Consider the following 14898-nt stretch of genomic DNA (forward strand, 5'->3'; position numbering starts at 1 on the left):
ACTGTAGTGTAAGTTCACCCCCTTTAACTAGCATGTGCATGGGTTTTGGGCAACATTACTAATGACACAACCCAATATACATACCCTCAAAGTCCATGATGCATTCCAGTCTTTCACTAAACGATCTGCCCGAATATCTTTCCAAGTAATAAAGTTGTGAAGAGGTTCACCAGTTTGACGGTTCCATGTGAGAAAAGTTGCTCTTTGAGTTGTTATACCAAGACAGCAAATGTCTTTGGAATTTAAATTTGCATCTGTAAAGGAAGAACAAGTAAGTTTTAAAAAAAGTGGAAAGATGAAGACTAATCATGGACTGCTAACTAAAATTATGGCATTCACACAAAATATACTCGTTCCATCAGTCCCATTAACCATATATATATGCCCATACAGTATTCATGTTCCTAGGTTCACCAGTATTGTCTGTCAGAGAGAGGGTAGTGTCCCCATTCAAGCATCATCTGGATCCTAAGATGTGTCCAAGAATTTGGGCGGCAGCAGTCAACTCACTGGGTCAACTCTGGTCACATCTGTCATGGGTTACCTTCTTAAGAGAGTAAAAACACATGCATCATCTGGATCTGCAAGAATTTGGGTGGCAGCAAACAACTCACTGGGTCAATTCTGGTCACATCTGTCATGGGTTACCTTCTTAAGAGAGTAAAAACACATGCATCATCTGGATCTGCAAGAATTTGGGCGGCAGCAAACAACTCACTGGGTCAATTCTGGTCACATCTGTCATGGGTTACCTTCTTAAGAGGGAAAAAACACACTCTCTTGGAAGGTTTGTTCTTGACTTTCAATTAAAGAGTCCTGCTTGCTCTACTTCTCCGTCATCATTCCTCCATCAATGTCTTATCATTAGCATCGTTGTCTATATCTAGGAGGAGAAGGAAGAGACAGTCCATGTCACTGGATGTTGGCTTGGCTTCTGCTACCCTTGAAAAGAAGCCAACTGACCTTCAATCCCTGAATCTAAGGACTCCTACCATTTCAAAGAAAATGACCACATCATAGACAACCCCCACCTCTGCACAGAGGCCAAATTTCAACTCTCTAATGGACCATGTTATGCCTCAGGAGAAGAACAAGAGACAACTCTAAATGTGGCTCCCTTTCTGGAGGTGCTTGATGAGGTCTGCATGATTTCTAGCTGGGAAGACCTAAAAACCTAAAAAGGAAGCCTAAGTAAAGATAACTCCACCAACTGTGCATTTGACCTACCCTTGGCCATTACTATTGGATTTTGTTGCTGACTCAAGGCTTCAGATGGAGAAACAAAGAACCAGTAATAAACAAACCAACTGCTGTCCCCATACTAATTTTTTTGCAATCAGATAAATGGTTATGCCACTAATACAAGATCCAGAGCTGTTCCTTGCAAGATATGAAACAGGTACCAACTTCATTCTCTCCAATCCCAGACACTTTCATACCAATTGCAATAGTAAAGAGCAGTTGTTTCAGGATTCCCTAGCACGAGTGAGGTTAGGAGCTATCAGTATGCTCTTTTTGGAGGGAGGGATCAAAGCCAAAGAAACATTATTTTTCTCAGTACTGTAGTGGTTGTTGACTACTAACAAATCTGGCAATGAAGAAATGGACAAGACAACAAATGACAAATTCTCTGTCTTCCTCAGACTAAAGAAGCTTCAGGTTTTGGATCATCTCAGCCCATTCCTGTTTCCAGCAAGCCAAGCTACCCCAGCAGACAGACCCAACAACCAAGACAACTTCCTCTAACATGCTCCAAGCAGTAGAGGATGCCAGTTAATCCTCTGAAGAGGTCTTATCTCTTTAACCTCAGCACAACATTTCAGCATCCAAAATCTGATTTATCTCTAGTGCACTTATATGATTTATGTTTTTGTATTCATTAGAAAGTGAAAGATAAATGCCAATAAATTTACTTACTGGCAATTGCTCCATTAATAACTTGCAGAAATTTTTCCCATAGTTCCTTTGGGTCAATCTCCACTTGTCCTGATGATGGATATAACAAAGTAACCTGGAATAAAAATTGATATAAAAAAAAACAAAATATAGTATAATGTTTTTTGAGTTCCATAAGTCCAACTTAAAAAATCAAATATAATTTTCATGTTCCATAAATACAATCTTACATAAGCTATACAGTATTGTTTAACATTGGCTTTGCAAGCAGAAAACTTACTATCACCACTTTAAAGAAAACTCAAGTCATTCTCTCAGTGATTACCCTGACACTACAGGAATCTGCGTAGCTGCCTTGGTAATCTGAGGCAGATTTGGATTAAATAAGATGGAGGGGCTGGGAGAATGGCACACCAAGTATAATAAAACTTGAAGTATGACAAAGTAAATAACTCTGTACATGTCTGTACGATTAACAAACCTGGATATCTACATAGGCCGGAGGTAATATCACAGCTCTTCAGCTTTCTATCAAATTGAGGGGTTTATAAAGTTAGTAATCCATATCTGTAACATTAATAAAGCAGTCCTTGACCATAAGTATGCAGTGTGTTCTGAAATCACCAATTGTAATGGGAAAAATCATATACAAGTAGTATCAACCATTAGCTTTAACCGTTTTGCTCACAGTGCGATTTGTATACAATTATATATGAAATTTTTTTTTGCGCTGTCATATATTCCAATATTTATATATGATAATGATATTTTTTTTCATTTCTGATGGTTGCATACTAAACTTCAGGCAATGACAAAAAAAGGAGCCAAAAATTAACTCTTAATCTTAAAAACTAAGCATGGTGTGATTTTTTTTAAAAAACTTTTTTTCCGCTTTGGCCCTAACTCCCGAACGCTGCCGGCATACGGCAGACACTTTTGTAAATAGAGGCTCGGCGTTTAAGGGTTAATAGAACACCAGAGATTACAAGAATCCCCTCTGTTATTCTTGGTTCTCTCGATGTAGAATCTTAATGCTCTCACTGGGCACAATAATCTATCTTGTTCCGATGGTCCCACCAGTTCTGCAAGACTCTGGACCAAAAAAGAATGAGGCCAAGGGTTAGACAGGTTTTCGTTTTTGGCTAAGAAGCTTAAAATATATGAGCAAATGCTGTCTCTTGCAAAAAACCAACTTGCTTGTCCAGAGCTTGCAACTCGCTGACTCTTTTCACTCTGGCTACAGCGATTAAGAAAAGTGTCTTTCTAGACAGATCCCTAAAGGAGGATGCCTCCATAGGTTCAAAAGGAGGGCCTGACAACCAATGCAGGACTACATCTAGGTTCCAAGACACTGGCTGCTGAGAATTCCTTTTCCTGGTGTCAAAAGACTTGACAAAGTCAGAAATGTCCGGGTCTGAGGAAATGTTCACACCTCTATGCTTGAATACTGAGTTCAGCATGGATCTGTAACCCTTTATTGAAGACATCTAAAGGCCTCTCAATGATCTTGGGTAAAGTAAAAATTCAGCTAGTTGGACTACAGAGGTAGAAGAAGAAGAGATGTTACTTTCTTTACACCATCTCCTGAAAACTGCCCACTTAGCCTGGTAGAGCCTTGAAGAAGACTTGCGTCTACATTTTGCGATAGCATTCGCAACGTCTCTTAAAAATCCTTTCGCTCTGACAAGCTTCCTGACAGTTTGAAGCCTGTCAGAGAGAGAGAGTGGACAAACCTTGATCATATCTGTTGAAGTGAGGTTGTCTGAGAAGAGCTTTTCTCTGTGGGAGGAGCCGCAGAAAGTCTGACAGAAGTTCCAGAAGGTCTGGAAACCATTCCTTTTGAGGCCAAAAAGGAGGTAGTAGGATCATCGATGCATAATGAGACGTCTTGAATCTGTTGATCACGTCTCTTACTAGACTGAGCGGAGGGAAGGCATACATTTCCAGGTGTGACCAATCCTGAAGCATTGCATCCGTTGCCCATGCCTGAGGGTCTGGCTCCAGAGAGCAATACAGGGAGACGATGGTTCCTGGATATAGCAAATAAGTCCATCCACAGTGTTCCCCACCGTTTCCACAGGTCGGTGCACACCCGTGGATTCAGCAACCATTCCGTAGGTAGAACCTGTTTGCAACGGCTCAATTAATTCGCTAATGCGTTTAACTTGCCCTGAACATAGCATTTGAGTCTGTGTATATAGTTGTTGTACGCCCAAAGAAGGAGATCCCTGGCTAACTCACACAGTGACAGAGAGTGAGTACCTCCTTGGTTTCGAATATAAGCCAGAGTAGTCGTGTTGTCGGAATGAACCACAATCACTGAGTCTCGAGTTACTGCAGCAAAACGCTGAAGCACCAGGTGAATTGTCATCAACTCCTTCAGATTTATGTGCAGTTTCCTCTCCTGAAGGGAACACTTCCAATTGTCCTAGTGTCGCTCCCCAACCTAGGTCCGGTGTGTCGGAGAACAATGAAAGGTTCGGGTTCAGATGAGACAGGGACTTCCCTGAGTGGAACCTTCCTTCTACAAGCTACCATTGAAGATCTTTTTTTATTTCCTGTGTGATGGGGAATACGAAGAAATCTGGAAGAATCTTCCTGTTCCAACTGGCCTTCAGAAAAAACTGCAAAGGTCTTGCATGCAGTCTCCCCAAAGGAACGAACATCTCTATGGAGGAGTCCCTAGTAGGCTCATCCAGTCGTTGGCCAAGCAGGTCTGAAGACTCAGAAAATGACAGACTTTTTGGGTGCATGACAGTATTCTCTTCTCTGATGGAAAACCCCGAAAAGCCCGGGAATCTATCTTCATCCACAAATACACTATCATCTGAGAAAGGACTAGTAGGGATTTTTCCTGGTTGATTAAAATGCCCAACTCCTGGGCTAACTGTAGGGTTTTGAGAGGGTCCTCTGTGCACTTCTTCTGGGATGATGATCGTAGGAGCCAGTCGTCCACATACAGAAAAATTTTCATTCCCATTAGATGAAGCCATTGAGGTAGAGGAACGAGAACCCTGGTGAAGACTTGAGGGGCTGTTGACAACCGGAAGCATAGAGCCCAAAATTGGAAAACTTTCTCCTTAAATACAAATCTCAGGAATTTCCTGGAGTCCCAGTATATTAGGATATGAAAGTAAGCGTCTCTCATGTCTATTGAAACCATCCAATCTTCTCGGGGAATTGCAGCGAAAACTGAGCTGTTCATCTGAAATCCTGAACATCATGGTTTGGACGAAGATGTTCAGAGCCCTTACATCCAGGACTGGCCTCCAACCCCCAGAGGTTTTGGGGACTACAAAGAGGCGGTTGTAAAACCCCTCCGATGACAAGTCTGCTACCTCCTCTATAGCTCTCTTGTGGAGAAGAGCTGTGACTTCCTTTGAGAGGGCCAAAAACCTCTCTGTGCCTACCAAGTATGTCTTTCAGGGCACAGGCGACAAAGGTGGACTCTCCTCGATGGGGGTCACATATCCTTCCTTGAGAACCCGTAGTACCCATGGTTCTATCAATCTGGCCTCCCACTGTCTCCATAAGTGTAGGAGTCTGGCGCCTACAGGTAGAGGGAGGACCGAAGTCTCGATTGCTAGAGATGGGTCTAGATGAGGACTTCTTGCTGATGGGGCGAACTGATCTGGGTTTCGTGCATGGGCACAAGGAAGCCCTTCCTTTGTTACCTCGAAAGGGCTGTGGCTGGAGAGGAGAGAAAGGCCGAGGATTAAATGAAACCACAGGTGTTCAGTTAGGCTCCTTCGTTTGCTTGGACAACTGTGCAAGCAAGTCGTGAGTAGCCTTTTTTTGCAATTCCGTAGCTACCTGCCCTATTGTCATTCGAGGAAAAAGGCTGGTACTGTCCAGAAGAGCAAAAAGAAGAGCAGATCTCTGGGACAGTGTCACTCCTTTAGTGGTGAAAGAACACATCTTTTCTTCAGCATACATGACGAAAAAAGAGCAGCTAACTCCTATGCCCCATCTCGAATCGCCTTGTCCACACATGACAGGACTCTGACCCAGTCTGCTGCCAAGTTCTCTTGGAGGGAAGAACAATCCTCAATTTTCTTGGTCAACACGCCCACTGTCCAATCAAGGAAACTGAAGATCTCGAATACTTTACATATATCCTTAACTAGGCGGTCAAGCTCAGAAGATAAACATAATTTTCACCGCATCGAAGGCCGAATGAGCAGGGTCAATCAGACCGGAGAAAGAGGCGGCAGAAACTCCCGAGGAAGGAGCTTCTCTGGTTGCATAGAATACATAACTCCTCTTGGAAAGCCGAGAAGGAGGAGAACAAAATACAACTTTGCTCAACTCCCTTTTCTCAGACAGCCAAGAGTCGATCCCCAACAACGCTTTCTTGGAAGAGCTAGAGAGGGCCATCTTCGGGAGTCTAGTGGTACTCGAGGACTGATGTAACAACAATGCTGATCCTGGGGAAGAAGGGGCCATGGTGGAGAAATATGTCAGGAAGCAGAACAGAAAATAGTTAAATAATGAGGCGTAGGCTGATGAAGGCTGTTCTGGTTCAGGTTCCTCCTCTGCTGAAGATACAGCGGAAAGTACCAAATCTTGCTGCAGTTCTTCTGGTTGCGAAGAAGAGGGTTTCTTCAACAGTTGCAGAATGTTGTCCAAACGTTGGTGAATGGGAAGCAAAGAAGAGTCTTGGGGTGCTGATGTACTTGCAAACATTGCGCGATCAGTGCCAGGTGAAGAGGATACGGCCTTGGGGATCTGCGACACAGAAGGCACCGAAAAAGGTTGACCTGCAGCAATAGGGACATCTGAATCTGAAGCCTCAGACTCATATTCCAATGCTGGAGAGCTGGGAGCCAACCGCATGTCTGAAGCTACAGTGTGAACTGAACCTGCAGCAGGCTTATGAGCCACTTGGAGCTCAGATCCAATGGGAGAGGGAGATCCCAAAGCATGCTTATGAGCCAATTGGCGCTTGGGATCCAATGGGCGCTTTTGAGCCAATGGGAGCTTGGTGTCCAAAGGGAGCTCTCTGCCGTCCCAACAGCTGCAAGAGGGCTCTTGATCCTTATGGCGCTTGCGAGGTACCACTGGATGTACGTCCGCAACATGCCTCTTCAAATGCCTAGAACTCATGAAAAGGTCAACCATGTCCTTCGAGTTCCAAATCCGAACCAGTGGAAGATAAGGTGTGATCCAATTGAACACCTTTCCAGCGACCTCCTTTGGACTTACGGTTTGCCTCCTCCCAGGTGCAGGGGAGTTTGGCGGGGACCTTCATCTAGGAGCATCAGTGGGATGAGTAGCCACCCCCTCCACAACACCAACACTGGCACTTGCACCGACACTTGCACTATGATCCTCAGTTGCTTTGTCCAAAAGAACTCTTACAGAAGCTCCTATCTGAGCGACAGTATTTTCTAAAACGTCGAATTTCTTATCCATCTGAGCTTCAAGACTGGCGATGACACTAGGTTCAGAGGGAAGGGAGCCAGGTAGCAGAGTTGCAGGGAGAGCGAGAGAAGTAGGAATCGGGCAATGAGAAATCAAAGGTGTTGAAAAGGCTGGTTTAGGGGTAGAGGACACAGAAGCTCTAGCCTCGGCTGTAGCAGCCACTTTCCTGAGCCTAGTTTTCTCTAATTTATCCAAATGATTGGTCAACACTTTCCATTTACTTACATCCCAATCCTTACATTCCTCGCAAGTCAAGTCAGGGGAACATACTTGTCCATGGCAGTGAAAACAAATAGAATGTTCGTTGTATTTAAATGAAGTCAACCTAGTATTACAGCCTCTGCTGCAATACCTGTTACTGGTCACACTTGTAACTGACATAATAGTCCAAATCAGTCCAAAAATTTAAAAAGGCTAAGCTAAGCTTAACTCAGCTATGAAAATATAACTCGGAGGCTACCAAATGAATGAATACTTCACCAAATCCTTTGATAGACAATCAAACCATCCGGTGAAACTACTCCTGAATTAACAAAACAAAGCTACTGAACGACCGATGTTTGGTCATCAAGCGGCAGAAACGAACTGAGCTCTTCATCTACATTGTACCTATTCTTCGCCAAAAGTGGGCGGGGCAGTTACCTGCACCAAAACAAAAGAGTGCTACTGAGAATTTTCAATTCTTACGCTGCCATTTAAAGAAGAAACTATAGCTATGTAATTACAGTACTTGGTAAGTTTCATATATAAAATTTAATTTTCATTCTGGTAAATATATGAATGGTGCTGGAGTAAAAAAAAATGCGAGAAAAAGAAAAAGAGCTGACTAGCAAGAGAGATCATATTACAGCGTAACTTATACACCTCTCCATAACACTTAATACAAATAAAAGAATAAGAATAAATAACATAATAAAAACAATGGTGACTGACATTAGTACAACTGATTTTAAATCTTATCCCTTCTACTTATTCAGTATATACTTCTGTATAGATTATTGCAAACAACAAAAACACAGTAGATAAGTGACTACAGAGGTCTCTAGAAAAAAAGTATATAAACATTCGTGTTCACATACCTTTTGCTCTGCTTTTCCGCATATTTCAACTCTTTCATTATATATGAAACATCTGATGGTTGTTGTCCCCAGGTCCAGGCTTGCAATATATTTACCTTTCTGAGGCTTTGCTGCCTCACCATTTTTTATGACACTCTCTGTGCAACTCATTTTCTTACTTCAACATCCTTCAGCTAACTCTCTGGAGTAAAAATCTGTAAAGTTTGCACAGAAATAATAACACAATAATGATTCAATGATGCATACAACACTGATACCAAAAGGGAAAACCAAACAATGTAATTACATAAAATATTTCTGGATAAGAGCATATCAAATAATGGCACAGTCCTGAGATAGCCTTCCTTTCTTCATGCCAAATAAACCACTTTTACAACCTTTTGTCTATCTGTGCTCCTTTCTTCATGCCAAATAAACCACTTTTACAATCCTTTGTCTACCTGTGCTAACTTCAAACTTTTCATTGCTTTCCTTGAAGGTTCTTAAAGCATAAAATCAAACAGTTCTTATTTTTTCAGATATCACAGAATGCGGAAGAGCAGAATTTGCGTTCCTTCACTAAGTCACATACTTTCTCCTAACATAGCCTCTACTTTTCCAGCAGTTTCACAATTGGTAATTAATAATACTGTATGAATATCATTATTGCATAAAAAACTGGGTACTCATAAAAAGCATACAACCAAAAGTAAAAATATGGCTCTAATATGAAGATAATTGGGTAGTCTACATGAGGATTAAGTACTGTATCTAATTCCACTGCTACGAAGAAATCTAACACTAACTTTTTCCACTGACAAACGGCTAAATTAAAACAGCATTTCTTAGCATGAAACCTAAGAGATTTCTCCACTGTATGGACATACGGCATTCATTTCAAATGATGGGTTTATTAAAAATTACATATTTGTACTCAAGAACCACAAAAAGTCTAATATCACAATGCAGTACTTTATGCATTTGAATAATTTAAATATATTTACAATATGAGAAAGTGACCCCTAGTATAGAATATCACAAAAGAACTGAAAAAGGAAAAAACCTATGAAATTTTAAAGGAAGAGTTTACCTTCTTTAAGACTGGATATCTTCAGCACAACTACTAAACTTAAGGATGTTACACACTGTCTGCCTAAGGAGTTTCAATCATCTAAAAAGACAATGAAATCCACTGGAAATGATAAACTACATGATGAGATTCACTGATAAACAAAACTATTCATTATCAGACAAATATTGTTGACTCTTCATATACCAAACTGAGAAATATTTTTTCAGAGATAAAATTATTGCCATTGGACTTCATCAAACTGGATAATCTAATTACCCACCATTCTTCTGTGTGTGTGTAATAATAATGTTCTGAGAGGTGACTATATGACATCCCCGTCAAAACAATCCTACTAAGAGACACTACAAGTTGTAAGAGACACAAATACTTCAAGTAAAGAGATTATTATCAGACCACTTTTATCTAATCTTCATCTCAACCTTTGGTTATATTATAAAGACATTCCTTTTCTTTACCTTTGACACAAGAGGTACAGTAATATCTGGAATTCTTAAAATAATCTAAAATAACTTCAGTGTACCATAATAAAATCATACTATTACTTAAAGCTAGAAAGTGGAATTAGCAGCGGACCATAATTCTCTAATGGACAAAGCCAAATGACAATTAAGACCTCAACAAGTAAAAGCAATTATTCTTAACAAATCAATGAAAGGGGCTAGGAGAAGGGCAACCTAAAAATGTTTGTATTCCTATATATAAAAATTATTTTCAAAATATCAATGCCTCCATATAAGACAAACTTACTTCATGCATTCTATACTCAGGAGGGCAAAAACTAAAAGTGTTTATGATCATGCATAACAACTCAAATAAAAAAAAATCTGCAATATGAATCTGTAATTTGAACTTATCTACAATATCTCCACACAGGAATTTTATCTACAGGTCGGCCTGGGCTGTTACCTGTGGCCCATTCCTTGAGAGGGCCTAGTTTTCAGACAAAAGTATTCTTGGGGTGTAGGTTTCTAAAAATGTTTCTGTATGACAAAACAGAACTTATGAAAAATTTTTTTATTTTACTGTCATTGACACTTAGGTTGGAATTAACATAAAATTTTTGGCTATTTTTAAAGTTTTATGCAAGACAAAATTAAAATTGTTACCTGCATTTTATTTAAATAATTATTACAATCATAATATTTAACAGTTTTTTTATCATGGTACTTCATATAGTTACTGTTAACTTTTCACTCTACTTACTCATGAGCTCATTTTATTATCCAGCCGCGTATTTACAAAAAGTATATTTAATTCTTTTCTACTGCATTTATTGCATCAAACCTCAACACAGATGTATTGCAGTCATTGGTAGGTGGTGTCAGCAGTCATTGGTAGGTGGCGTCAGTCTGGTTTTTGTTACATGATTTTAAGGATGAAGATAATTAAGATGATAATCAAGTACTACATAAAGATCTGATTGTCATGGAGCAGACACAATCAACACCTAATAAAACAATTATCTACCTGGAGTTAAACCCCTATAGATCTGCAACTGCTAAAGAAAGATGTTCATTAACTTGCAACTCTGATAGCTAATATTTAGGTAGAAATAGGAGGTAAGCTTTAAGCACAGCTGATAAAACTGTTTGGGAATGTCCTACCTGAGCCTTACTACATAACCAACAAATAACCAATTTAAAGCAAATCATCTTAGCCTGCAACATATTTGGTAAAATTTTTCTTTAAACCATTTTCACATTTTGAACCTGGAAATATAATTTTCCTATGTTTTAATGTATGTTTTGAATGTTTCTGACACTGGTTTTGTTCGCAGTTGACCTAACCAACCACACCTAACCTAACCTAACCTAACCTAGGGAGCCAGGTTCTTACCCTAGTGCATGATGTTGTGTGGTTTGTTGGGTAAATAGGCTATCAAACAATACAAACGTCAGAAATGTTCAAAGAATACATTAAAAAAAATAGGAAAACTTGCCTATATTTTCAAGTCCAAAATGTGATAATCATTTAAAGGGTAAATCTAAGCCGGCTGTCCGCGGTGAGTTAGACTATGGCAATTGACGTTTTTCTATGTTATTTTACTTGCTTTACGAGAATTTAAAGTAATATTTTGTCGGCCGGCTGTAACTGAATTGTAATTGACCTCTGAAGACTACACGACTTGAATTACCTAATGTGGGGTAGGTCTAAGCCGGCATCCTGCGGCGAGCACACCAACCCCCTCCACAGCTAATACGGCAAAATTGTAACCAGTAAACACCCCTACGTTACGTTAGGTTGGCATTTTTAGGGGTGTTTACTGGTTACAATTTTGCCGTATTAGCTATGGAGGGGGGTGGGGGGGCTCGCTGCGGAATGCCGGCTTAGATCTACCCTGTCGGTAGTGTAGTCTTCAAAGGTCAATTACAGTTTAGTTACAGCCGGCTGACAAAATATGACTTTAAATTCGGTAAATCTATACATTAGCTCCACGCCTGTTTTTACCCTTTCAACTGGTTTTTTCTACACTTTTAGGGGTTCTGATACTGGCGGTGCATCTGTTTGTTGTCGGTCAAATGGAATGTCCCTTCGCCGAGTTTAGCACTGGCCCGGGGGGTGTTGGGTACCCATATGTTAACAAGCTATTGCACTTGCCGAACGGTATATGAACTGTTCGAAACAGACATACCCGTGATCTGTCTTGTGAAGATTGGATGGACTTCGGGGTTTAATTACAGGTTAATTAGACACGAGTGCCAAAAATGAAAGGTAAACTCATAATTAGCAACCAAAAAACTGTAGAAAAAATCAAGTTATAGTGCCGTCGGCGACGCGGAGCTACCCTATAGTTCTACCTTAAATTCTTGTAAAGCAAATAAAATAACATAGGAAATCGTCAATTCCCACAGTCTAGCTCACGGCGGACAGTCGGCTTAGAATTACCGTTTAAAGTTATGTTTTACTATTAATTCTATGACTTTTATTGATCAGATGCATCACAATGAAAATATGAGCCTAACCTAATGTCCTATGTATTACTCCAAGCGGCATACAGTCTAGTTAGCCTAATCAGGGTCCTACTATAACCTAAGGCCTGGGGCAGTAAACTCCCCGAAGAAACAATCACCATCATCAATTACAGTAAATTAATCAACAATTAAAATGACAATTCATCATCATTTTAGGATACAAATATGGACCGCAGCTTACCTAAGACATGCAGTCTGCAGAGGCGAGAATCTTGACATAGGCCAACCTAACTTAATATTTCCATAAATGACTAAGGCTAAATAGGCTAAAAGAAGACTTAAAGGAATAGATAGTGTTGTCTTTCTGCGTTATCGAGAAAAAGTGGTTAATCACAGAGCCGAGGTTTAAGAGCACCAGAGTTCGTATCAGGTTTCTGATGAGGACGAAAGGTTGAACTTTTCTCGCCGTCTTGTGAATTTGTTTGTTTACAGCGAGATCTGTGGTTCGAGATCGCGTTCGCTTTTCATTTATTTATTTTATCTTGCTTTATTTCATTTAATTTTATTTTGCATATTTCTCAATATGCCACTCTTTCTAAGTGTCAATTATAAAAGTTCAGGAAATATTTTATTATTAATAGAATTTTTATTATGAACTCTAGAACACTGCATATTTGGGCACACTGGATAAATCTGAATATCAGTTTCACTTGTAAGGGCTATATTTTATATAAGAAAATTTCTTATCATATGGCATCTAAAAATTTCCAGGTCAAACAAGTAAAACTACAGTTTCTTTGCCTTAGCTGGCAGTTCGCTTTCACAGGGCTACTTTCTCCTTTGTTCCCCAGTCAGGTAACATTCTGAACAAAAATTCCAATGGCCGAGTAGAAAGTGTTTTCATTATTCATATATTATATATATATATATATATATATATATATATATATATATATATATATATATATATATATATATATATATATATATATATATATATATTGTACATGGGACAGAGTGGAAAGGATCTCGAAACAAGATTAAAACAACATAAATATGATGTCAGAACGGGGAATACTGCAAGCAGTTTGTTTCAACATATGAATGAGTGCAACCACACCATGAACTGGAAAGAAGCTAAAGAGATAATGTTCTGTAAAGACATCTCACGAAAATAAACATTGTTGAGTCATGTATAATAAAGAAAACTCGTGTAGATTTGATCAACAACAGCCCCAAGATGTACAAACTGAATGAACTACTTGTAAACAACATTTTTAGACAATTAGTTTTTAAATAGTAGTTCGGTAGTTTTTATATTAATGTATTGCTGCCACAGAGGTGTCTTGTAACAAATAATGATTTTTTGTATCACTTGACTCAGAGGAGGTCAACTCCTTTCATTCCTTCCTCCAGCTCTACGACAACATAAAATATCGCAAGTTCTGGCGATAGATCGTCAATATATATATATATATATATATATATATATATATATATATATATATATATATATATATATATATATATATATATATATATATATATATATATACTTATATACATGTGCATATTCGTTCTAATAAATCAACATACTATACTGTAATGAGTTTACAGTCTTAAGTCACTTCATGCCATGAATAATAATGTGTGTGTGTGTGTGTGAGAGAGAGAGAGAAAGAGAGAGAGATAACTGCAGTGCAAAATGTCCACCAAAAAATGAGTTAAAGTTCAGCAGAGAACACTTGTGCAAGTCAAATTCTTACAGCCCATTAATAATGCAAATTGTGGCCTGTCACCCTAAATATTGCACTGTGTGAATTAGCTTGGACATTCATCATATTTTAGTTCTTATCGCTTATGAGTGATTATTAAAGAAATGTATATGAAACGCTCTATTGATGGTGGAAATTGAGAGCAAGATAAAATTGCTTAATGAGATATCATCATTGCTTAGCAAGGTGCCAAAACTGATGAACTTCAAAAGTATGCAAGGAGACACACATGCGACTCAGAAAATTTTCTCGAGATGTTAACCTGAAGATTGTTAATCTCCCAAAAATGGTGGAATTTTTAGTGTTAATTTTTCATAGAGGAACTGGGAACACTAATGGAAATGATTGACTTTTCAGCAATAGAAGTTCTTATCTAAGGAGACTAGAATCACATCAAATAGTTAACGACATTGAATGCCCTTATGAAACTTGTGATCAACTGTAACATCAATAATGGACTACAGCAACTCTGTCAAAATCTAGCATAACGATAACAATGACAACTTATATTTACGTATCTGTGAATCAAAATGTATAACAATTAACCATGTAGATGGAAGACTAACATAACCTCACTTTTAGATTATTGATGATCCGCTGCCTTCAATAAGAGTATTGTATCCCATTTGATGCCCATTCTATATATCATAGAGTCCTTTAATTTTCTAACATGTACTAAATTACGTTCATTTCTAGGTAATGAAGCTGGTATTAATAATTAATTTTCAAACAAAAATCTA

The 14898-nt window shown here is 39.0% G+C and overlaps 1 protein-coding gene across 6 annotated transcripts in view; it reads right to left on the reverse strand.

Moving 5' to 3' along the window:
- The window catches only part of LOC136832726 (putative glycerol kinase 5), a 32090-nt gene extending 19200 nt beyond the window's left edge, over positions 1-12890 (reverse strand). Inside the window, exons 1-5 of one of the 6 annotated variants that reach the window (XM_067094231.1) lie at positions 12625-12873; positions 9469-9549; positions 8400-8593; positions 1918-2011; positions 85-254 (exon numbers count right to left, since the gene is read on the reverse strand). In XM_067094231.1, coding sequence (XP_066950332.1) covers positions 85-254; positions 1918-2011; positions 8400-8549 — 414 coding nt within the window. In that variant the 5' untranslated portion in view covers positions 8550-8593; positions 9469-9549; positions 12625-12873. Of the gene's footprint in view, positions 1-84; positions 255-1917; positions 2012-8399; positions 8594-9468; positions 9550-9726; positions 9831-10674; positions 10877-12624 lie in introns of those variants that run through there. The other 5 variants (XM_067094232.1, XM_067094233.1, XM_067094230.1 and 2 more) reach the window with 5 other exon arrangements.
- Between the last annotated feature and the right edge of the window lie 2008 nt (positions 12891-14898).

Source organism: Macrobrachium rosenbergii, chromosome 50 (genome assembly GCF_040412425.1).
Source record: "Macrobrachium rosenbergii isolate ZJJX-2024 chromosome 50, ASM4041242v1, whole genome shotgun sequence".
Classification (NCBI taxonomy): Eukaryota; Metazoa; Arthropoda; class Malacostraca; order Decapoda; family Palaemonidae; genus Macrobrachium; species Macrobrachium rosenbergii.